At 37.1% G+C, this 24,330-nt stretch overlaps 3 protein-coding genes and 2 non-coding genes across 6 annotated transcripts; all 5 read left to right on the plus strand.

The window, feature by feature from the left end:
* Positions 1-4,004: 4,004 nt before the first annotated feature.
* On the plus strand, positions 4,005-12,208 carry kars1 (lysyl-tRNA synthetase 1). Of its 2 annotated transcripts, XM_008405323.2 has the most exons (15): positions 4,014-4,114; positions 4,744-4,911; positions 5,153-5,294; positions 6,210-6,375; positions 6,453-6,546; positions 6,639-6,825; positions 7,183-7,308; positions 7,497-7,616; positions 7,782-7,944; positions 8,415-8,588; positions 8,692-8,777; positions 8,859-8,944; positions 9,024-9,150; positions 9,226-9,369; positions 11,558-12,208. In XM_008405323.2, the coding sequence occupies exons 2-15, from the start codon at positions 4,772-4,774 to the stop codon at positions 11,630-11,632; spliced, it is 1,830 nt and encodes a 609-aa protein (XP_008403545.2). In that variant the 5' UTR covers positions 4,014-4,114; positions 4,744-4,771; the 3' UTR covers positions 11,633-12,208. The 2 variants fall into 2 exon arrangements, with proteins under 2 accessions (XP_008403547.1, XP_008403545.2); XM_008405325.2 differs by lacking the exon at positions 4,744-4,911 and having other exon boundaries at positions 4,005-4,114.
* Positions 12,209-13,255: 1,047 nt separating this feature from the next.
* gcshb (glycine cleavage system protein H (aminomethyl carrier), b) lies at positions 13,256-16,706 on the plus strand. Its single transcript, XM_008405326.3, has 5 exons — positions 13,256-13,517; positions 14,409-14,488; positions 15,281-15,344; positions 15,436-15,567; positions 15,716-16,706. The coding sequence occupies exons 1-5, from the start codon at positions 13,367-13,369 to the stop codon at positions 15,811-15,813; spliced, it is 525 nt and encodes a 174-aa protein (XP_008403548.2). The 5' UTR covers positions 13,256-13,366; the 3' UTR covers positions 15,814-16,706.
* A 3,020-nt stretch (positions 16,707-19,726) lies between these two features.
* On the plus strand, positions 19,727-22,998 carry rpl13 (ribosomal protein L13). The gene is made up of 6 exons (XM_008405327.2): positions 19,727-19,795; positions 20,246-20,363; positions 20,892-21,033; positions 22,059-22,232; positions 22,444-22,500; positions 22,796-22,998. Exons 2-6 carry the CDS (start codon positions 20,260-20,262, stop codon positions 22,952-22,954), a joined length of 636 nt encoding a protein of 211 aa, XP_008403549.1. The 5' UTR covers positions 19,727-19,795; positions 20,246-20,259; the 3' UTR covers positions 22,955-22,998.
* Positions 21,904-21,984, plus strand: LOC145551237 (small nucleolar RNA MBII-202). The gene has a single exon (XR_014087075.1). It is a non-coding gene; the product is annotated as a small nucleolar RNA MBII-202 (small nucleolar RNA).
* Positions 22,637-22,716, plus strand: LOC145551236 (small nucleolar RNA MBII-202). Its single transcript, XR_014087074.1, has one exon. It is a non-coding gene; the product is annotated as a small nucleolar RNA MBII-202 (small nucleolar RNA).
* Positions 22,999-24,330: the final 1,332 nt, after the last annotated feature.

Genomic DNA, 24,330 nt, shown 5'->3' on the forward strand with positions numbered 1-24,330 from the left:
TGGGTGACAACAGACACTAAGTCACGTTATTGCTTGGATTTTACGGCGCCACCTTAAGACCCTGAACTTCACATTTTAACGGAAAAAAAGAGCAACGCGACAATTTTGTAGAAATGTAGTGAAGTAGAAAGTACAGATACTTACTGTAAAATGTAGTGGAGTAAAAGTAGAAAGTCCCCATTATTAAATCTACTTAAGTAAAGTACAGATACACGAAAACTCTACTTAAGTACAGTAACGAAGTACAACTTCGTTACTTCCCACCACTAATGACACGTTAAAGTCCTACGAAGTGTCTATACCACACTCTAACAAACACACCATTTGTGTGAAAAGGAAAATGCTGGCGTTGTTGTCGCATTAGGATTAAGGAATACCAAATAACCAGATTACAAGTGGAGTCCAGTGGAGTTGGATGTCACACAGTTTGTTACTGACTCACTGCTTCATTTCTCTATCATTTTATATTTGACCTTGCACTCTGTCAAACTTTGAAATCAGGAGGTGTATTTGCTTAATGGACTTTTAGTGCAACTTTTAGAGCAACTTTGCATTAAAAGTGTCATTATTTACCGAATGACACTTCATGACAACTGTCATAAACATTCATACAGACTTCTTTATGTTCATGACAGGTGTTATGTCATGTTTATGACAGTGTCATGTCAGTCTTTATGCACGCCCCTTTAAATACAGTGTTACCGTATTTTTATGTTGTAATTGTATTTATAGCAAAGATGATTACTCAATATTGGTCATTTATAAATCAAATTACTTGCTGTACAAGACTGACATAAGCAGACTACCCAAAGATACTGTGTGGTCAAGTTATTCTACTAATGGGGTTTTTCTTCCTGATGACATGGGCATATTCTGACATGGGACAATTTTAGGATTCATTTTGTTCTTTTTGTGCCAAAAAGAACAAAATCCTCCAACAAGATCAAGATAGTGCAACTTTAAACTTGATCATGATTTTGTGGTCTGAGGAAAAGTGTTGATCTGGGTTTCTATAATAATAAAAACCCACTCATTACTTATTTTCAGATTTCTTTAAGATGAAACTAAATTTGTATTTAAACATTTGAAGTATTTCAATGTATTATTCATACCATGCTAAAGACCTCAGGGGATTTGGAAAGAGAAACAAAAAGTTGTGGAGGCGCTGCCTGATGCAACAGCAAAGCAATCTCATTTTAGCAGCGTTTTTTATTGTGTGAGTGTGCCTTTCAACAGGACATTTGAACATTTTTGATGTTTGAGATGGACATAAATGTGCTCATGAAATGTATCTCGTTTTAAAAACAGAGAAGAGAGTTTTCTCTTTCATTCTATTGTATGCTTTTACATAGCATTACATTCCAAAATGAAAGCTCAGAATCACTTTTGGAAAAAAGAAAAGTATAAGTTAGCTACATTTATTTTTGAGGAAATTGTTTTGAGGAAAAGTCAGCTGAGCTGCACTTGCTGCTGAGCTTTTTAATTTCTTTAATTAAAAAAAAGTATTTTTTTAATAAAAAATTTTTGTAGTGTGAGATTAACTTCTTTTGAGGATTTTTTAAAAATAAGTGGTGTCCATAATTTTGGAAGGGTTGTAAAATAACTAACTGTTCTTTGAAGTCTTTGGCAGACTTTACTTGACCCACCTATTTAGAGATGGTTTCTTGTTTTTTGTGGCGATCCCCACTTTATTTTTTATTTTTTTACTTTAAGAAAAAGTGAAAGTTAAATTTAAACTGAATGTTAATTCTGGTTATTAGGTTTTTACTCATCAATTCTCATCACATATTTTCTCAAATGTACCTTCACCAGTGGTGGAGAAAGTACTCAAAAAATGTACTTAAGTAAAAGTACAAATACACAGACAAAAATGTACTCAAGTAAAAGTCAAAGTACCACATTAACATTTTACTTAAGAAAAAAGTAAAAAAGTACTGTTTTTTAAAAATACTTAAGTAGTAAAAGTAAAAGTACTTGCTAATGCATTGCCTAATCACTAATATCATTAAGTGTACCGATCATATGATCATATGCCACAGATAAAGCATGTTTTTATTGAGTTTACTCTGTAACATAGGTTAGACTTAGATATGTGATTCTATGCATCATAATATCAGAGATGGAAACATCTCGTCTCCTGTCCTAACATAACATGAACTTCACTTTTTTGCCACACATTTATTTTGAAAGAAATCCAACTGGCAGAGGAGGACATGGAACCAAGGAGCCTTGTAGCAGAGTTGTAGTCTGGACCACTGAACCCAAGACCAAATCAAAACCAGCACCCCGTGCTACATGACAATAAAATTAAGTGCACCTATCAAAACTGCTTCTCAAATTGATCTGAAAGATTCACTTTCCCACCTAGATATTAAATACTTAGACCTGAAATAAATTTAACAAGTATCAATTCAAACTCTTCTACATTCTGTTTTGCTTTCATCTCTGTGCCACAATCCACAGAGGTCTCCTGCCATCCCTAAAAAAATAACGCCCTGTGCGGTTGCCCATATTGCCAATGTCAGAAATAATAATTGTCTGCACCATTAAACATAGCAATTAACAACGCTCAACTATGAACACTGTCCAAGGCCCAATAAGCAAGAAGTAACCAAGCAGGAGGAGCACCGTGACTGTTCTCATCCTCCCTCCTGCTGCAACGTCTGCCACCATGACAGGAGATGAAAACAAAGAGCAATGAGCATGCTCTGCGTTCTTATGTTCTTGTTTTATTTATTCACCAATTAAATATAAAAATATTTTAATGAAATAAAATAGCTACTGCAGTGTACGCAGAGCATTACAAGAACAAAGAACGGCTCTCACTGAGGATTCAGCACTATAGGACTTAGTCAAGATCCGTCCAGAAGAATCGGATTGTCCATGAATGTCATATTACAATATTGCACTTTGGTCACAGCATTGTCCCATATCTGCGACATGTCAGTCATCGCAGATGCAACATGTGTCTCAGTCAATACAGCTAGCTTTGCTAGAATCACGTCCACATAGCTTACCTTTCTTTAAGCTTTCCTTCCAAGTGACGTTAAAAATTGGACGAAGTTCCACCGTCTGTGAAAGCGAAGCGCTGCTGATTTTACATGTCGCCATATCTTATTATTTATGCAGCGCTTCCGTACTATTATATTACTGACGCTTAGAGGAAACCACTGCGCATGTCTTGGAGCTCCGCGTGCGAGTAAAGGTGGAGCCGATGGGTCACAACAGACACGTAAGTCACGGTATTGCTCGGATTTTACGGCGCCACCTTAAGTCCCTGAACTTCACATTTTAACGAAAAAAAAAAAAACACAATGCGACTTGGATGTAACGAGTAACGCGACAGTTTTGTAGAAATGTAGTGAAGTAGAAAGTACAGACACTTACTGTAAAATGTAGTGGAGTAAAAGTAGAAAGTATCCATTATTAAATCTACTTAAGTAAAGTACAGATACACGAAAATTGTACTTAAGTACAGTAACGACGTACTTGTACTTCGTTACTTCCCACCACTGACCTTCACTTTCACTTACATGTGTCACATGGTTTAATTGTGATAATATTGTGTAAAAACATCTGCAATACTAATAAACATATTGTTTTGCTACTTTTTAGAGTTATTTTGTATACTAATTAGACAAAAGTACTCAAATTTGAGAAAACGGGGATCTTTTAAAGTTTTTTTTTAAGATTTGTGCTATGTTTATGGTTTATGTTTGAAGATGTGTTTATGTGTTCAGTGTGATGCAATGAAATACTTAAATGTTGAAACATCTTGCTTAAACTGTCAGTTATGTTGGCAGGGCATCATATAGTAGATTTTTTTATTAAAACATATTTCAAGATAAGGTTCGGTTTAAAAATGATTTTATATGAAACAATATAAAATAATTTTTATATTGTTTATCATTTTTACTGGTTTACTATGGGTTCATATCGCTCGTATACTTTCAATATGCTAGTTTCCGATTTTCCCCTAAACGCACCATCAAGCTTTTCTTTATCTACTGCGCACGCGTAGGGCGCACTCTCAGACCAGCTCGCTCTTTCTGCGCGCAAGCATCAAGAACATGGCTGACGTGACAGCGGTGGGGGACGAGAAACTCAGCAAAAAGTGAGCATGTCTCCTTACTACCAAGCTTTTTAAGCTTTAGGTGCTTCCTAATCTGCAGTTTTTTCTGCAAGGTTCTTGCTCCTTTGTTAACAAGACGCGCTTTAATCTTGCTATACAAAATCTTGTGACATCTAAATGAAGGTCCCATATGGAGGCACGCTATACAAGACCTACACATCCCATGTTTAAGTTCGCTGCTCCTTCTGGTAGCTGTAGTCCTCTACGGTGACGCAATCAAGTCTCGGTCGGTAGTTTAGCGAACAGAAAAAACTACAACATTTATTTCCGGACTTCAACATGTTGCCGGATTCTACTTTCTTCCGTAAAAATTAGAATTATAATAGTATATGTCGTTAACTTGTTTGTTTAAAACGTGGAGACAACCTATAAACTACGCCAAATCCGTTTTAAGGATCTTGTATTTATAATAAAATGTTAAATTATTTCATATTATTATTATTGTTATTATTATTTATTGTTGTTGCTATTACCGTTATTATTATTATTGTTGTTGTTGCACTGAGACCTTGAGTTGTAGAATTTAGTTTTGGAATAAGTTTCTCCCTTTCTGGTGAGCAAGTGCCGCCGTTGATGCTCCCCTCTGTCTTTGCGTGTATATGTTTTCTCAGGTCTGTCTGCTGACTGTGGTAGCTCAGCATGCTGTGTCTGGTCAGGGCTGCCAGGCAGCAGCTGTGTCAAGCCTTTGCTGTCAGAGGACAGTGGTTAAAATATGCATCCCCATGTTCAGCTGCAGCCCCGGCTCAGTTTCACGGAATACGATGGAGAGGTGACAAAAGGTTGGTGGTTTTTCCTTTCCTGTGTGAGAAACAACCAACCTTTTATCATCAAACTAGATATGTTCTCCCTTGTAACTATTCTTCTTGCTCTCCTTTAATAGTCGACACCACACTACAGTAAAAAGCAAGAGGACATCGTATTGTTGATGTTATGTTAGTGAACGTGTTTTTTTGTTTTTTTTAAAGGGCTGAAAATCTTTTTAGAAAATCTAGTTCATTTATTGTGTTCTTGTTCTTTCAGTGAACTGAAGAGACGAATGAAAGCTGAGAAGAAAGCAGCTGAGAAAGAATCAAAAGCAAAGGATTTGGGGGAACAAGCTGACTCCAATAATGCAGATGCACAAAATGCCAATGCCCTGGATGATGAGACACTCGATCCCAATGTAAGATGATCACAAATCATCATTTCAAATCATCATACACTTAGTATGTTTCCTTTTGCAAGCATGTTTATCCATTTCAATATTAGTCAAAAAAATTCTTAAACTGGATGTGCACTTCTGAAATTGAAACTGAAAGAAACTAGGTGAAACGATGCGAGTTTAGACAAATATATGCACTAATCTGTCCTTCAGGCACTTTGTTTAAAGATGAAAATAACTTCATTTTATTTATTTTTTTTAAACAAGTTTGCTAAGACAGTTTTTGGACAACCAGTCCCTATCAATATATTTGTAAATCACATTTTTTTATTAAGTCCCTGCCCAACACTTAAGCTTGGGGTGGTTGTTTTTATGACTTTCATTGTGAGAACATATTTCTCTCCTGTGTGCCAGAAGTGATAACATGGGTGTGTTTAAGCAAGCCCAACTCAAAGAGAAACTGAAAGAATCTAAGATAACTTATGTTATTGAAAATATATTCAAATATACTCGCCCGTTCTTTTTTAACATTTTTACATGTTTAAAAAAAAGAACAAAGAGCCTTTGATGCACACCTTGCATTGAGAGCATTTTCTTTACAGGCATAAATCGTCTTGTTAACTATTTTAATTACTTTTTTTTCTAAATATGAAACATTTGAAATGCAGGGTGGATATTTAAGGCTTTTATTTAATCAACAATTTTTATACTAAATTTTGAAAATCTTCCAAATAGGAAGAAATGGAAAAAATAGAACATCCTGCAGACAAACCAGACAATTCAAATATGCAACTAAATGCTATTCATCTTGTCATTAGCTCAACAAAATGATGTTTAAAACCTGCAGCAGAGATTTGCAAGCAATGTACAGGAAGTAGGTCACAACTTTCCTACAGATCATGCTTCAGGCTGGCTAATAACATACTTGTGTAACAGCAATACTTCAAGATCCGCACCCAGGCCATCCAGGAGTTGAAGGGCACAGCTGAGGACCCGTACCCACACAAGTACCATGTAGACTTGTCGCTTACAGACTTCATTCAGAAATACAACCACCTGCAGTCTGGGGACCAACTGAGCGATGTTGTCCTTGCTGTGTCAGGTACCAGGAAGACTTTATGACCTTACCCTTTCCAAAGTAAACTAGCCGCAGTTTTGTTAAACTTAAATATTTGGCAGGCCGAGTTCACGCCAAGAGGGCTTCTGGCGCCAAGCTGATCTTCTACGACCTGCGTAGTGAAGGAGTCAAGCTGCAGGTCATGGCAAACTCAAGGTATGCCATCTGGAGCTTTCATTGAGTGAAGGTTGTGGATTTGTTTGACAACATTAAGCTTACTTCTTTGCCTCTTTGGGTTATTCTGGCAGGAACTACAAGTCTGAAGAAGCGTTTGTGGCCATCAACAACAAGCTGCGCCGTGGCGACATCATTGGTGTCCGTGGAAATCCTGGAAAGACCAAGAAGGGGGAGCTGAGCATCATTCCCATCGAGATTACCCTGCTGTCACCATGTTTGCACATGTTGCCCCACCTCCACTTTGGCCTCAAAGACAAGGTGATTCACAACATACTGGTCCTGAAAATTTCTGAGTATGAAGCTTGTGTCTCCATCTTGGCAAGACATGAGTGATGGGAACATTGCTATCATCCTCTTTTATACTAGAAACTAGTATAAAAGTTTCTGGTTTTCTATGTAACTCCCAACACTCTCCACAGTCTCTTCACGTTGCAGCAGTATCAATAAAATGCCATAAGATCTGACATTTCTTCTTATCAAAAATAGTTGTGAACAAAAAAAGCACTGAAGCTCATCATTGTTTAGTGTCTCAGAAAACATGATGGTACTTGACTTTCCTCTACCACCAGAGACTAATCAAGTTTGTGTGGTGTGTGATTTTTATTTCTCTTATAGGAAACTCGATTCCGCCAGCGCTACTTGGATCTAATTCTCAACGACTATGTGCGACAGAAGTTCTTAACTCGAGCCAAAATCATCACGTATCTGCGAAACTTCCTTGACCAGATGGGCTTCCTGGAGGTTAGTTGTGTTTTGGGTTTTAGAAATTGATCGTGCCACACAGCTAACTTGCTAAACCACATATCACAGTCTAAAGCTTAGCTGGATTAAAAAAACAAACAAAAAAAACAATTGTCCGTACTTTTTTTTGTCACTTCCTACATTTCAGGCAGCAGTGTTAATCTGCTGTCCTTATCCTAATATCTTAGATTGAGACACCAATGATGAACATTATTCCTGGAGGAGCAGTGGCCCGTCCTTTCGTTACCTACCACAATGAGCTGGACATGAACCTCTTCATGAGGATTGCCCCTGAGCTGTACCACAAGGTAAAATGCTGGGAAAACTCAGAATTCTCTTTTAAGTAGTGACTTTCACAACAACCACTTTCAGGAGGTTTGGGGAAAACGAAAAATCAAAAGCTTCCATTCTTGTTTTTGAGCAGTGGAGCTTTTTGTGCATTCTGTACTCAGAACTTCATGTTTTCTTCACAGATGCTGGTGGTTGGTGGCCTGGACAGGGTGTATGAGGTCGGTCGTCAGTTCAGGAACGAAGGAATCGACCTCACTCATAATCCAGAGTTCACCACCTGTGAATTCTACATGGCATATGCTGATTACCATGACTTGATGGAAATCACAGAGAGTCTGCTTTCAGGTAACTTGCAAAGCCTTTTTGACGAAATTGTTTCTTCAGAGCTTTTATTTAGAAACACTAGGTTTTTCCCCACTTTTTCACCAACAGTTGAACCTTGCATTGCAGAACGGGTTAGGATTCTAGACGTGACTAAATAAACTAACGGATTTCAACAAAAACTGTTCTTACTTTGGCAGTAAGAACAGTTAGAATATAAAGTCTGTTCTTGCTATCAGAAATGATGCAAACTCGGATAGATGTTTTTTTCCATTGCTTAGAGAGGATTTTTTGTTTTATAAAATGTGAAAATGCAACATTTTCAATATTTCCCTGGTTCCTCACAACTAAATCGGATGACTGGTTCGCTACCAGGTCTTGCTGGGCCTTTTAATACTCGCTTATTGTTGTCTCATAGATCTCGTATATCGTCTCAGACACAGACATGCTGTAAAACATCTGTCCCCGTCCCAATGATTCTATATTTATTTCAGGAATGGTGAAGCACATCACCGGAGGATACAAGGTGACTTACCATCCTGATGGTCCAGAGGGCCAGGCCTATGAGATTGACTTCACTCCTCCATTTAAAAGAGTGAGCATGACACACGATCTGGAGAAGATCATGGGAGTTAAATTCCCTCCAACGGACAGCTACGACTCCGACGGTATGGAGATGTACAGACGGCTGCCTCAGGAGAATATTATCCAAAGCTGTTCTATCATTTGGTTGACTCAGTTTCTGATAAAGAGTCATCATTTGTTTTTCAGAGACCCGCAAATTCTTCGACGATCTGTGTGCCCAGAAAGGTGTTGAGTGTCCTCCACCCAGGACCACTGCCCGCCTCCTTGACAAGGTGCGCTGTGATTAAACTTTATTGAACCCTTCTGGGTGTTCCTCATTATGTCACTAACGGGTTTTGTTCCTTGTTCTGCAGTTGGTTGGAGATTTTCTCGAGGTCACGTGCATCAGTCCAACTTTCATCTGTGATCACCCTCAAATCATGAGCCCCTTGGCAAAATGGTAAGAAGCATCAAGCTGTTCATTCTACTGTTGAATTGCAGTGCTGAGGCTCTCACTGTGACACTCTACTCCGTTTCAGGCACAGATCAGAAAAAGGTCTAACTGAGCGTTTTGAGCTTTTTGTCATGAAAAAGGAAATTTGCAACGCCTACACGGAGTTGAACGATCCAATCAGACAGAGGGAGCTGTTTGAGCAGCAAGCCAAGGTCTGTGTGTTTTAAATTATACGATTTCCATTCTGTACTCTTGCTCCATACTGACTGTAACGTGGCTCTTTTTAGGCAAAAGCTGAGGGTGACGATGAAGCCATGTTCATCGATGAGACCTTCTGCACAGCACTGGAATACGGTCTGCCTCCGACCGCTGGCTGGGGGATGGGCATCGACCGTCTCACCATGTTCCTCACCGACTCAAACAACATCAAGGTAATGTTGCTCAAAAGCACTAATACAGTCATAACTTGTTTTGTGTTTTGAATAATGCAGATTTAATCAACTGGAAATTCTCACCAAAATTTGAAACCAGATTTGATGTATTGAGACAGATACAAAAAATATAGTGTACTGCTAACAACCCAAGTAGAGTACTGCTGATGGTGACCGTTTCTCTATTCATAAAATCGCCATATTGTTGAAAGTGTGTAAGTTTGTGTGAATTTTATAATAGTTATAATTGGAGTTTTTTTTAATCCTCATTTTTGAGGCTTTTCATCATTCTGATGAAATCAATTAATAAAAACATTATAGTAAATGCTGTAAGGTTGGTGTCTGGGACGATGCAGTTTGTCGTTGGTTGAACTGCAAAACATGTTATTTAGCTGTGTAAGTCAGTCCTGGTCCTTTTGCTCTGGATATGTAAGCATTTCATGTAAAATGGGTGGAGCTGGTTAAGGGAGCATTCAACATTGCAAATGTCTGAACTCAATTTTACTTGTGGGTTGCTCTTTGGCTTTTGAAAGTACATTTGAGGAAAGAAGCATGTGAACTGATGTGAAAACAATATGTCAGCACAGTACGAGCTGATTTGGTGAGTTGGATGTCCTCATAGTTAAGTCAGGTGTGATCCATCAACACAAAGATCTGATCTTCATCTCAAAAGAGGAACAAACTTTAGCATTATCAGTTTCTCTTCTTTAAACTTTATTTAACTTGAGACGGGTAAGAAGAGGCAGGCATTGTGTTTTGTTTTGGGTTTTTTTTTAGGACAATTTATTAAAAAATTATGCATTATTTTAATCAATGATTGCCAGTGTGTGACATACCTAGGAAAAACGTAAACCAGCTGCATGATACTGGAGATCTACAACTAAATGACTTTTTATTAGAGGTGTGCCGATCGATCGGCCACCGATCATAATCGGCCGATTTCCGTGAAAAAGTGTATGATCGGTGATCGCCGATCACGGTCTCTTGTTGCCGATCACACAAACCGATCACCTGCATGTCATTTCGCAGCTTGTCTGTGCAGCTGGTCTCCTCTTTCCTTCACTCTGCGCAAACGCTCAGCAACAAAACCTAAGTGATGTGGAACTATAACGCTCTGAGTGAATTGGGAAGTTTGCATGTTGCGGCGGAAAATTGAAGCATATGGGGTGAAGCAGGTCAAAATTTGATTTACTTGGAGTTGTAAATCAAATTTACAACTTAAGGGAACACTTAATATATATTTAAGTGTTCCCTTTATTTTTTTGAGCAGTGTACATTTTACACACGTATTAAAACTTTTGCTGTCCTAACATGAGACAAATAATCTCTGAAAAAAATAATCGATCTCCTCTGCCTCCTCCCTGTTCTGCATAATTACTCCGCTCAGTCAGAAACAGCCACTCAGAAATAGCAGTAATCAGCTAGCCGCCATGCTATCAGGACGTTTTCATGCAGTAACTCTGGATTGTTTATTGTAATGGAACCTGTATTTGCTTTTGAATTTTAAGTTTTATACTTGAATTTTTTGGCAATGTTGGGAGGTTTTATTTTGACTTTTTGCATTATTTAGCCTCTTCAGAGCCTTCATATTTTTTCAGTCTGTTAAAGATAGTATTACTGATAGCAGTACAATTTGCACAATGCCTCTTTTGTTTTTTTCTTGGAAAAAGTTATTAAAAAGTTTTTGTCTAAATTAAGGTGAATTCATGGTTCCTTTTTCCACATAATGTAACTGGTAGTGCTTATGATTTAAAAAAATAATAATTATGTGATCGGTATCGGTGATCGGCCCTCATGGGTGATCGGTATCGGCAGAAAAAAACCTGATCGGCACATCTCTACTTTTTATCTGATCTTTTTTTTCCCAGTGGTCATACATCATTAATTGATTTATTCTAATAAATTTAAAACCAAGAACATGAGTTTTTCTTTCTGTTTTGTAAGGATTGTACTGTAGACATTTTGGGTTGAAATTATTCTAATAGAGAAAATCATGGAGGTATTGGAAAGTTTTTTTTTTAATTATTATTATTATTATTCAGTTTCAGGTGGTTTTAAAACAGTTTGTTGCTAATATGTTAGCATAAGTAACTTTCCAGGCTGTGGTTTCACTCAGAAATGACTCCCAAGCATCATCAGGCAAAATGTGTTCTAGTTCAATCTAAATATAATATTTAACCTTTTACAGGAGGTGTTGCTGTTCCCAGCCATGAAGCCTGACGACAATAAGAAGTCTGCTCCCTCTGAGGAAACTTCTTCCTAAGGTCATGACCTCTGATCCCTCCAGCTGCTTCCTCTCTGCAGGAGTCCATATGAAGTATTGGTCTTTACCTCACACTGGACACCAGCAGAGTCTGCAAATGTAGTTTTAGTTGTGTTGGTTTGTTAAACATTGGAGCTTATTGGTCCGGGATTCATATGGATTTGTTTATTTTTTTAATTTTATTTCATCTGCTCATCACACCGGTTGAATCCTCAGTCCTTGAAAGAAGGTTTTAACTCTTTGCTATCCAAACCGTAAATAATTGAAATTCAATCAGGAAATGATCAGGAAGTCATTTGATCTGTTGCCATATCAAAATCTGGTGTTACTTTTATGCATATTCTGAGTTACTGAGGGAATCCTTAATTCTGAATACCAATATACATAATATGGATTCGCGTCTAAACAACAACTCAGACCCTGATGTTTGAAGTGTCCTCTGTGTATGTTCATGTCATTTTTAACTGATTTGCTTGTATTCCTTGTCTAAGATTTTTCATGTTGGTTTCCTTAAATTTAATACCTATCTGCTAAGAAAGTGAAATTCTGGGTTTGAATAAAGTACAATTGAATCAACTTTGTTGTTCTTTTCCTACGACTTCTAGGACATTTATTTTTGACAGATGTATAAATGACTTGAATTTTTGTGGATGTGTTCATATCAATGGAAATTACCTAGTTTTTGATTGACTAATCTAACAGAAATATTAAGTGTAAAATTTACTTTGAAAAAGATGTCAGAGAAGGACATGCAACTGTGACCAAAAAAAAAAAAACGTTTTCACAACCCTGATGTTTGGTCTATATTTAAGCCTTTCTCCATCCATTGATTGTATTCAAATTATTTGAGGACTGGTCACAGGAACATGTTCGAAATAAAGGATGAGAAGTTCCACATGTTGCTAAGGAGGAAGAACTTCAAGAAACCTTTCAAAAATACTCATCCTCTAAATATGGCTTTGGGGCTGATGTAATCCAGAGGTTTCTTTGCAGGGACTTGGTCATAACTTTGGAGTCCGAGTGTCTTTGGCCTATTTCAGAATGGAGAATTTTTTAAATGCTTGAGTTGTTAAAAGCACAATACGTCATAAAGCATAAGTATTATTGAATTATACAATTTATCTACATTATCCACTGGAAATTACAACCGACTTCCATCCATCAGTTGTTTTTCTTAACCAAACAAAACATTTTGTTTCAAAGTTCTGCTGTAAGATGTAAAACTTGCTGCCTAAATTGATTGTGGTGGTGTAAACAATCCAAATATTTTATAATATGGAAAAATGTGTTGTGGGTGTCAGCAGACGTTGCTTGGAAAGGTTTCTTGGTCTTCAGTGAGTTTATGGAAGGACACTTTTCCAACATGTACGATGACTCTCTACAAATACCAGAAATCTTACTTATTATCTACAACATAAATGTTATTACAGCATCAAATGTATTATTTTTTTTTTAAATTAATGAACTAAATGAAATAATAGTGATAATACTGTAACTGGAAGACATTTTTTTTAAAATTAATATTAATTGACCTTTGGGTCAATTCACCCTTGTCCCCCCCCTCCTCTACTTCTCCACCATCATTGTCCACGCAGGAGCTCGCCACAGTGGGATGGTGCGCGCTCTTGTGGCTCAGTGTGTTTGTGCATCTGTGCGTGTGTGTGCGCGCGCGCGCGCGTGTGTGTGTGTGTGTTCTGGTTTACACGGTGCCTGCCTGTTGCAGAGTGAGTGAAGATGGCGATGAGAGCAGCGCTGCGGTGCCTTTCTGTAAACTTTTCTCCCAGGCTGCCGCAACTCTCGTCCGCAGCGCAAGTTTCAGCGACTCGGCTGCTGTGCCGGAGCGGCGCCCCGCGGACTCTGAGCACAACATCGGGCCAGTGCACAGGTAAAAACCAACAACAACAAAAAGGAAGAAATACAAACCATACAGGAGAACCACGGAACAGGGGGATGAACTCCACTCCCCATGTGGACAGACTCCTCATTATAATCAGCTTCCAAAAATAAATAACTGTAGATTATGAAATGGAGGAATAAAAGACAAGAAGGGCAGCTAGACATGTGCTGTTTAACTTCAATGTTTTTTTTAAAATTATTATTTCTGTAAATTTGACCACATGTTGCGTGCTTTATCTTATTAACCACGAGCTCCTGATTGGGGTGTTAAAGGAAACCTGTGTGCACCAGTAAGCAGCCTGTTCAAGCAAATGTCACCCATTTTGCTGCAGTTGTGCAATATAAATATCGACAGAGTGATTATCCACCCAGCAGCTGCCATGTTGTACCAGTTTTAAGATCAGAAAAAGCGTTTGGAGCATTTAGTTATTTGTATGACTCTAGTCATGCATCGGCATCTTGCATCGTCACAAATCTGGTTTCAAAACTGTATTTTTCTGACGCCGGCTCTGAGTATTGCTCAGGCTTTAGCCTGCAGTTTTCCCCTCGGGGTGACAGCATGAGCCTGGAAGCACAATGCTCCAACTCAACACTGGGCATGACTGTGAACACAAGTTATTCTTGCTTTTGTGAGCCCTTTTCCTGGAAGCATAACACCATGCACCTGCTGAAATGCACAGTAAGCTGATATTTTATTTTTCTGCACATGGTCTTGCATAACTGAGAGCCCGATGTCCGGCTGTGGTCCATAGTACACACATTTTTATTCTTTGTCAACACAGTGGGTCTTTTTTTTTCTTGCATGATTAACTGGCTTTGTGAATCACAGTTCATATAACCTTTTTTTTTTTTAAATATGCAATTATTTTTCTCCCTGTAGCCCTCAAGTTCACCGAGAAGCATGAGTGGGTGCTGGTGGAGAGTGGAATCGGCACTGTGGGAATCAGTAACTATGCTCAGGTCTGCTTTTTAATTAGTCATTCTTCTAATCTTTGATTTATGGCACTCTCTGCTCTGATTTTTCTTGATGGCGGTCGGTCTAAAAGCTCTCCAGAGCTGCACTTTGCTCTCATCATGTCCACTGTATCAGGGTAATTCATTGCTTTATGATTATTCTTTGATATCCACCAAGCGGGAGAGGGAGGCAGATCATTTTAAGTTCAGACCGTAGCTGTCCAAGCGGTAAATAAAAGCAGAATTTTATTATCCTAAACCTGAATGAAGCAATTGAGGCGTGATTGTTTTCCATGGTGAGCTCTAATAAGCCACAGCTTTTGAGATAAAGCATAAGACGATCAGCCGGGTAGATATAAGATACGCTCAATAAATATTATGCAAGGTTTTTAGAATTAAGAATGAAATGCAACTTTTAAAATTGGGCAGAAAAAAATCCTTTTGAACTAGTTTACAGAAAAGTAGAAATCCTTTTATAATGTTCATTGTTCAGAGACCTTGTAGTTATTGACTTAAAAGCAGTCCAAAGATAGTTTGTGCTGCCAAACAGACAACATCTGAAACTTGGGTGCAAACAGCTTGTTTCAACATGTTCTAACTCCAACTGCTTGGCGTTGCTTGTACTCCAATTGTGCAGTTTGGGAGCAACACCCAAACGTGACGTTATTTGTTGTCAGAACAAATCCTCTACACAAGAGATGTTGTTGTAAATCACTTTGTTCACGTTAATACTTTAATACTTCACATGCACTGTGTTTTTGTGGTAAATATATAATCATTACTATTTGATGATTTCAGGAAGCTTTAGGTGACGTGGTTTACTGTGGACTGCCCGAGGTTGGCCAAAAACTTGAACAGCTGGGTAAGATCCGGGAATATACTACACCTGTAGTAAGTGTTGATAGCTGTGCAATAAATGTAATCTTTTTGTGTTGTGTGTATTTCTGCTGCAGAGGAGTTTGGTGCCTTGGAAAGTGTAAAGGCTGCCAGTGAGCTGTACTCACCACTGACAGGGGAAGTGACAGCAATCAACACGGAGCTGGCCGAAAATCCAGGACTCGTGAATAAATCCTGCTACGCAGACGGTAAGTCTCAATGTTGCTCATCATAGAATTTTGCTGTTATTCCTGTAAGCTTGTCCCACTGCTTTTGTTATCAGTGCAGTTGAAAAGCTGCCAAAACAGAGCCATGTCCACGTTTTCCCACTTTTAAGTTTTCCTTTTAATCTTTCAGGATGGCTAATCAAGATGACCATCGAAAAGCCTGAAGAACTCGATAAGCTCATGGACCAACCTGCCTATGATAAATTTATTAAGTCGCTGGAGGAATAAATCAACAAATTTATTATGATTATTTGTTATGTAGCTGCAGTCAACTAATAGCAGACTGGGTTACTAACATTGGCAGTGACCTCCACCATCCTTTGCGGTATTTATTTATGTTATGGACACTTTCTAGTGTGCTGCAAAATTTTAAATACCCAGGAACAGTTTTCATGTAGAATGTGGGGATAATTCACCAGTGAATCTAAAAGGCTTTTATGCTAAGGTTTGTCAGTATTATTGGATCTTCTTCCTAGTACTTTGCTCTGTTTTTAAATAGTGCATAGATGTATTAAAACGCTGGGAAATTCAGTTTTTAATTTATTAAAACACTGAGAAGTCTTTAAGTTTGATTTAATCTGCCTGAAATCTGATGCATTTTATGTTTCAAGAAGGCACAGTATAGATTTATGATGTGTCGCACAGAGATATGCTCACATACTGTCGCAGCTGTACAGATGGTGACAGGTCATACCGTCTGCTTGTCCTAATTTTAGTTCCACACACTTTGACCTTTCCACTTGGTTGAAGATAAGCTGAGATTGCTGAAGCTAGTTGATCAATAATTAATCCAACTGGGATTTTAAACCCATTGGCAAAAGCTGCAGTTAGTGATTTTAATTACTGTGTTCAAAAAACAGTTCAAACATTTCAAATTACAAATGTTGTGCTAAAAACAACCTTAATACTTCCATAGTTTTAGCTTATTCATATTCTGTAAACTGGATTGCTCTGTATTTGTTAAAACAAAGTGTCTATGTAAAATTCTATTATAAATGCAGAACAGACCCACCAGTTATTGACATCACTGGTTACTATGGAAAAAAAAATCTTTACATGTATACTTTACTTCTTTATGAACTAACCTAATACTGAAACTTTTTAATAAAGTGAAACCCTTATTGTTGAGTAGTTTTATTCAGTAGGAGTTGATTTTTAACAAAAAGACTTGTCATAATCATTGGGACCCCTGACAATTTATACTATAAAACACTGATTGGGTATTTTCAACACAAACTGTTTAACTGATCAACGTGTACACTAAGAGAAAGATGGTTATATCTCTTCTTGAAAACGGGAAAGACAAGAAAATATTCAAGAAAGCCAGATATTTACTGAATCTTTTAAAGCAGGAAACTGTAATATTAATTTATCTTCTAAGCTTCCCCATATCTATAGCCAGAGCAAAAATAAAGAATTAGATAAAAAACAACCTACAACCTGGAAATGTTTGCTAAATGGTGCTGAGAATTTAACTGGAACTAAATGCTTTGGTCTAATGAGATGAAGACCAACATTCTCAATCTCAGTACAAACACTTTGAGCATGAAAAGGCATGCCACAGCTGCTATTAAGTATGCTGGAGGATCTATAATGCTGTGAGAGCCTGTTTGTCCTTAAAAGGAGTTGGGAATCTTGTGAGAGTTCACAGGATTATAAGGTCCTTAAAGTCTGAACATTTAACATTCAAATTTGGTGGGCCCTACCATAAGACTGAAAATGGCTTCACGATGAGTCTTTTGGCAGATGGAATGATCCGAATAAACTGAAATGATTCATGGCAAAACCAGTTTTCTTCCATTGTGAATTCATTCCTAGTTAAATCCTACAAGAAAAGTTGTGGGTTTGGTGCAAAAGAAAGGACCCCAAAGTGTTCTGAAGAGAACTCCTGGGTAACTCAGGTAAATGTAGAGGAAGACTAACTCATGCAATAATAAGAAACAAGTGCCAGTTACTGTGGTACACATTATTTTATGTAAAAAAAAAAAAAAGAATTATATAATTAAAATTTTCTAATCTTGGATTTTTTTAAAGACTGTAAATTCCTCAATTGTTTATTTGAAGGTTTGCAGCACATTTTTATCAAGATGTTAACAAGTCTGATAGATACAGTACCTTTCCATAACCGCCATGTTTTACAGTGATATAAATATATTACCTTCCTGAAATAATAGCCTACATAGTTTTTTAGCCAAAAGTGATTTTGACATAAAATAAAAAAAGTTATAAAAAAAAATAAAATAAATAATATTAATAAAATCACCCCCTTTTTATTGCCAACAGATGATTGATGAAAACAAAAAATACTTTAGGTAAAAAAATGTGTTAGGTCATTATTTTAGAAAGGTGACGATATGCAACATTGGGCAAAAGGAAAATAAAATATTTAAAGGACATATTGTCACTCCCAGAGTGTATAAATTTTGTTCCTGAGAAATTTCAGGGTTAAATAACCAGAAGATGGGGTTCAGAAATTGTCTTATTGTGACACCTGCTGTTAGTCAAAGTTAGTTTTCAGTGAAACAAAAATGTTGATTTTTTGTTGTTTCTCCTGCACTGTGAGGAGGATTTTTCTTTCCTGAGGATTCCAGTATTCATACATTTGTTCCATTCTAATAAAGAGAATATTGTTTTGCATAGCCACAGTGCGGCCTGGATAGCAATGAAACAGACTTAAAGCTACATGATCAGTTTAGGCCAACATTCTAAGCTTTCGCAAGATAATGGGCAATGTAATGCCAAAATCTGTCAAATTGATTTTCTAAGCTTGAAGTTTGAAAAGGTTGCTTTTTTTAATTACTGGACAATATACCGTACAACAGATATTTTCTTTTCATATTGAAAGTCAAGTTTTGGAAGATAACTGGCTGTTATTATAGGGATCTTGATAAAGTCAGGGCCACCATCTAAGAGAATTTTACTGACAGGTTGTTTGCTAACCAAAAGTCAATTTAGGATTGGAATATTGTTTCTGTTCTCAAAAGAAATTTGAATACAGAAGTTTACCAAAGTCTATGCAGAAGTAGTTCTACATCTAGTATATAAAATAAAACTTCACTTCATAGTGTAAGACATGATTTAGTAAATTTCTCCAAAGTTTCATATAGATGTTTACAAAAAATAAGAAAATAAATATGTGAATATAGAGACAGATCACCAATTTGGTTTGCCAAAAGCATCACAGGAAGCATACAATATTTCAAAATAAATAACAACAGCTCATTAACTGGCTCATTAGAAATATTTATACTTTCACGTTATTTGCAGTTATTTAGTACATAAGGTAAAATGTTTTGAAACAGTTTACTGGAGATAGGTTAAAACATTATCCCCACACAGTCATGATTACATAATTTCAGTATTATTTATTATTTTCCCATGGTCTTTTTGAAGAATAATGCTTTCTTAACTATAAAGTCGATAGGAAGGAACTCTATATTACGGAGTCCCTTAGAGGGCTCTGTACAGGTAAGAAAGGACGAATAATACTTTTTGAAGAATAATGCTTTCTTATTCTTCAGAAATTCAGATTATTCTTTCTTCAGAAAGAATAATGGTTTCTTCAGAAAGCATTATTCTGAAGAAATAATGCTTTATTTCTTCAGAATAAAGCATTATTCTTCAGAATAATGAAGAATAAAGCATTATTCTTCAGAAGAATGCTTTATTTTTGAAGAATAATGAAGAATAATGCTTTCTTATTCTTCAGAAAGCATTATTCTTTCAGAAGAAAAAATAATGCTTTCTTCAGAAAGCATTATTCTGAAGAAATAATGCTTTATTTCTTCAGAATAAAGCATTATTCCGAAGAATAATGCTTTATTTTTGAAGAATGATGAAGAATAATGCTTTCTTAACAATAAAGTCGATAGGAAGAAACTCTATATTACGGAGTCCCTTAGAGGGCTCTGTACAGGTAAGAAAGGAAGAAACAAAAAAACTTCTGTTTTTCGATTTATCTTGTTTCATAACTTAAATCATCTGTTCACATAAATAGGAATACTATCCTTTATTTTAGGATATGGAAAACGTTATTATTTTACACCTTACGTTGTTAGAAAAGTTGTTTAATTGTACATGGGGTGAACTCTCTTGAATGCATTTACTCTTTGATCAATCATCTGCTCTGCCATTGGCTGGTCTATCCATATCCCACAATGCGCCGCCTTTCAACTTCCTTTTTCCTTTCGGCCATTTTCCTCCCTCATAGGTATGAGAAATTATCCTGTTCATATTTTCTAACAATCTGCTATAATCCTGCATATTCAAAGGGGATCGTTAATATTCTGTTACAGAATAAAATAGTACGGATTTTCACCTTTATAATAATATAATTATTATCATAATTTTTTCCCGCTGAATTGCTGAAAACAACATGTTTAGCAAAGCTACTGCGGTCAAGCGGTAGCTGTTAGCATTGCCCTTATAATTCAACCTTTAATTCGTATGTGTCGGACTGTAACCCTCGGAATAAACTTTATATAGACCTAATGCGTTAAAAAGTGATTAGGACAAGTTACTGTATGGTCACGGAGAATTGTAGAGGAATAGCACTGCTTCAGTAGTTCAGTTTACATGCTAGCCTGTAGCACTTAGCCTCGTATATCGGCGTGCCGGTGTTACTGTGTGCTCATCTCTTGTTTTCCACGTTGTGTTGAAGGGAACTAGCCAACCATGGCCCCCAGCCGGAATGGAATGATCTTGAACCCCCATTTCCACAAAGACTGGCAGAAAAGAGTGCGTACCTGGTTCAACCAACCTGCCAGGAAGGTCCGCAGGTGAGAGCAGCGATACGAACACATGCTAATGGAGCATCCACTGATTTATGGACGTGTAGCAAAAACACAATCAGTAGAATGTTGCCTAAAATACAATGCTCATGTAAAATTACCTTCTTTGAGATCGGATTCTTGCTTGCTTGCAACATGTTTTGTTGAGGTAACTGCAGCTATTCCCTGACATTTGCCAAAATGAAGATATTTTATCAGCTTGTTCGGTAGTAAAAATCAAAACGTATGCTTTGAAATTTTACTAAAACAGATTAAGGTGGTTGTGTTCTGTCTTATTCACATAATGTACAGGTGGAAAGACTAGAAAAAAAAATCTATTTTATTCCCATGAACATGAGCATCTTAGAACGTAACTGAGTTCTGACAATAATGAACTGTTAAATATTGTGAACATTAGTTTTAGCAATTAAAGCTTGTACAAAAGCAATATTTTATGATTGCATTGTGGGTAGGAGCTTTGTCCTACTCTTAGATCGCTTTATTTGCTGAAGATAAGAAAAATGTTTTTCTCCCCAGGCGAAAGGCTCGCCAGGCCAAAGCCCGCCGCATCGCTCCTCGTCCTGTTGCTGGACCACTGAGACCACAGGTTAGATGCCCAACTATTAGGTACCACACCAAGATTCGTGCCGGACGTGGGTTCACCCTGGAGGAACTGAAGGTAATACATTAAATGTCCTCGTGGTTGCCATCTTAATACTGTTGATGTACTGTTCAAGAGTATTAAGTCACTAATTTCTTTTCATTTTGCATGCCTGTAGTCCAACGTCATTGCAGTTTTTATACTCTTTTTGTAATTTGTCCAGATATTGTTTTTTTTGTTTTTTTTTTTAGAAATCCACTAAGTATTTAGTTGTTCTTTTTGGAGCTTGGACTGTAATGTTCCTGAAGCAGTGAGTTTTTCATGACTGAGTCAAAATGCAGCTTGCATCTGAAGTAAACCTTTGAGAAAACAAATCTTTGACTGTTTGAAGAACAAAAATGTTTTAAACAAAACAGCAATACACTGCACTTCAGTCGCTTGTTTCATTAAATTGTTTACAAACGTGAAAATATATCAAAAATGTTCAAGTTTAAGTCAGCACGTCATACCCTTTATAGTAATAGGTTTTAAGTGTTTTATGTAATGGAACACTCCATTTATCGTAGATATAAACAACCCAAATCATCAGTAGTTATGGTGGTCAGTATGAAATGTGTTCACATTCAGGCAGGATGTCCTGAAACAGGTTTGTCTCATCTTCATATCCAAACTGCTATTGTTCCCGTAGATGGAGAAAGAACAGACCCAACCTCTCAGTGTGAATCATTATTAATTGATGCTGGAATAAGAAAAGTGCAGCTCAGGCATGATGCTGTTGACAATTTGTCATATTTTTACTCCCATAGTTCTTTAACCATGATTAAAAGATCAATGTTTGCTCTCTGCTTCTTTTTTTTAAATCTTGAGGCAAAATAAAGGACGTTTATGACTGTCATTTGTGATCAAATTCATCAAGATTATTCGTGTTTACACGTTCCTGCAGTCAGATGATGACACATCTCCGGAATCTCTGTATTTTCTTGATGAAAACGTTGAACCCTATTCTGATGGCTGCTAAAATGAAACAGCTTTATCTGAGCACTATTAGGACAACTTGCTTTAGATGTTCAAATTGTCAATGTGTTTTTTTTTTTTTTCTGTAGGCTGCTGGAATCCACAAAAAGACAGCCCGCACCATCGGCATCGCTGTTGACCCCCGGCGCCGCAACAGATCCACAGAATCTCTCCAGGCCAACGTGCAGCGCCTGAAGGAGTACCGCTCCAAACTCATCCTGTTCCCCAGAAAGGCATCTGCACCTAAGAAGGGAGACAGCTCTGTAAGTGTCTGTTCCTGCTGAGTAAGCAAACCTGAAAAATAAAGATGGTTAAAGTTAACACACAGTGTTGTTCAGTTTCCCCCCATAACTGGCTTCCTATCTACTGAATAGGAAACCTTGTAATTTGATTTCTTAAAAATTACTTACATCGGTATGGTTTTGATCAATTAAGGTTGAATATATATGTATTGATTTTTAAAATTTTTTCCAGGAGGAGGAACTGAAGATGGCCACTCAGCTCTCTGGCCCAGTTATGCCCATCAAAACTGTAAGTCACAATTCCTGCATAGATGCTCCTAAGTTAAACCAGTTGTCATATGTTTAAAATATATTTTACGTGACCTGTGGTGCTCCGTAATATCTGGCTGGTGATCTTATTCCAACTTTCCATGGCAGGAGTCATTTGATGACAAATCTCTGGAATCTCTGTACTATTTTGATGAAACATTTGAACCCTATTCCTGATGACTGCTCTGTTTTTATTTTTATTTTTTTAAACATTCTGGGATGCCAGTCTTGTACGTTGTGTGAAATATCTCACATCCTCGCTTGTATTTCCTCAGGTCTACAAGAAGGAGAAGGCCCACGTTATCTCTGAGGATGAGAAGAACTTCAAGGCCTTTGCCAGCCTGCGTATGGCCAGAGCCAACGCTCGTCTCTTCGGCATTCGCGCCAAGAGGGCCAAAGAGGCAGCTGAGCAGGACGTGGAGAAGAAAAAGTGAAAATAGTCACTATGGAACTTTGCAAAATAAAGTCTTTAAAAAGAGCAATGTGAGATTGAGATTTTTTTTTTAAAGTGAGCTCTGATATGATTACTACAGAGAGGTCTGTAGTAATCATCAGGTTAGGTTTTATCTGTAGCATTTGACGGAGACGTAGAAAACTTTTGATACAACTTAACAGATCTGAAAGAAATCAGAATTGCTTCTGTGGAAACAAATGTATATACACGAGAAGGTTTCATTGAAAATATCTCGGACACTTGGGAAGTCTCCTATTAATACATTTTCATTTGAATTATGTAAGCATGGTGATTGAAATGTCAGTACTTTAAAATTTGAGTATCCAGACTACCAGAGGTGAGGTGTGAAAAAGATGACATCTAATGGGTCAGTCTAGTGAAGTGGCAGAAATTTGATTCAGTGTTGTTTGCTGTGTCCAACAGTAGGGGGCACAATAACACCTTAAGATTTGTCACAAATGTAAGCGTAATCTTAAATTGAACTGTAATTCTTAAAGATGCTTATTTTGCCAAGTTTAAAGCAATTTTCATGTATTTTCTTTATTTAATGATGCATTGCCAGAACACAATTAGTATGTGGAGGCTGACTGTTTGGACTCATTTTTATTTGAACTGGTGAAAGAAAATAAATCTTAATTTAAATGCCAGAGAACCTCTGCCAAACTCTGCATACTGTAATTGTTAAGGATTTGTGTAATTTACCATATACTAATAGACAATGTAGAGTTGAAATCGGGTGAGCAGCTGCAAGAAAATATCTTGGTGCGACTTTGTTGCTATGCTTTGAGGCGAAACAAAATTTTAATTTGGCACAAACAAATGTGTTGGCAAATATTGCCAAACTATTAACATCTACTGCTACTACAGGGGTGATGTGTGTTTCTAAATGTCTGAAGTAATTTTGTTTTTAATATGCTTGGATAAATTATAGTGACTGAGGTGCAAGTACAGTCCTCGGTATAGGACAGAGGTTGCCTGAATTTAGACCTGCCTGGACAAATATGGCATTTTTCTCCAAATCATGTTCAGAGGATTTTATGTGTTTGCTTATTGTAAAGTCTGAACGCTCAAATTGACATATGAAGATCAACATTTACTCAGAAAAACTGTTTAACAAATGTTTCTATATTTCCTCAATGCAGTGTGTTTACTATAAATGGGTAAAGATTTGCCCATTTCACTCATTTCATTGGTAGCAGCTTTGAAATCAGCTGAAAGACTGACACCCATGTTCGTTTTCAACTAAACTTCCTGAAAAGTGTTGCTCCAATGACTGAATTTAAAAAATATATTAGCATAATATTTATTGGACTGTTTGTTTGAATGCTTTACATACAGAGCTGCTTATTTTCCCCT

The sequence above is a fragment of the Poecilia reticulata genome, chromosome 3 (genome assembly GCF_904066995.2).
Source record: "Poecilia reticulata chromosome 3, P_reticulata-male-v2, whole genome shotgun sequence".
Classification (NCBI taxonomy): domain Eukaryota; kingdom Metazoa; phylum Chordata; class Actinopteri; order Cyprinodontiformes; family Poeciliidae; genus Poecilia; species Poecilia reticulata.

What these genes read in the sequence shown, in the direction of transcription:
- kars1 (XM_008405323.2), top strand. Translation starts at nt 4,772, where the DNA reads ATGCTGTGTCTGGTCAGGGCTGCCAGGCAGCAGCTGTGTCAAGCCTTT. An exon ending in CGATGGAGAGGTGACAAAAG is followed by an intron (nt 4,912 to 5,152) that starts GTTGGTGGTTTT and finishes TTGTTCTTTCAG; the next exon opens with TGAACTGAAGAGACGAATGA. An exon ending in ATGAGCCCCTTGGCAAAATG is followed by an intron (nt 8,945 to 9,023) that starts GTAAGAAGCATC and finishes ACTCCGTTTCAG; the next exon opens with GCACAGATCAGAAAAAGGTC.
- rpl13 (XM_008405327.2), top strand. Translation starts at nt 20,260, where the DNA reads ATGGCCCCCAGCCGGAATGGAATGATCTTGAACCCCCATTTCCACAAA. An exon ending in TCACCCTGGAGGAACTGAAG is followed by an intron (nt 21,034 to 22,058) that starts GTAATACATTAA and finishes TTTTTTCTGTAG; the next exon opens with GCTGCTGGAATCCACAAAAA. An exon ending in CTAAGAAGGGAGACAGCTCT is followed by an intron (nt 22,233 to 22,443) that starts GTAAGTGTCTGT and finishes AATTTTTTCCAG; the next exon opens with GAGGAGGAACTGAAGATGGC.
- gcshb (XM_008405326.3), top strand. Translation starts at nt 13,367, where the DNA reads ATGGCGATGAGAGCAGCGCTGCGGTGCCTTTCTGTAAACTTTTCTCCC. An exon ending in GAATCAGTAACTATGCTCAG is followed by an intron (nt 14,489 to 15,280) that starts GTCTGCTTTTTA and finishes TGATGATTTCAG; the next exon opens with GAAGCTTTAGGTGACGTGGT. An exon ending in TAAATCCTGCTACGCAGACG is followed by an intron (nt 15,568 to 15,715) that starts GTAAGTCTCAAT and finishes TTAATCTTTCAG; the next exon opens with GATGGCTAATCAAGATGACC.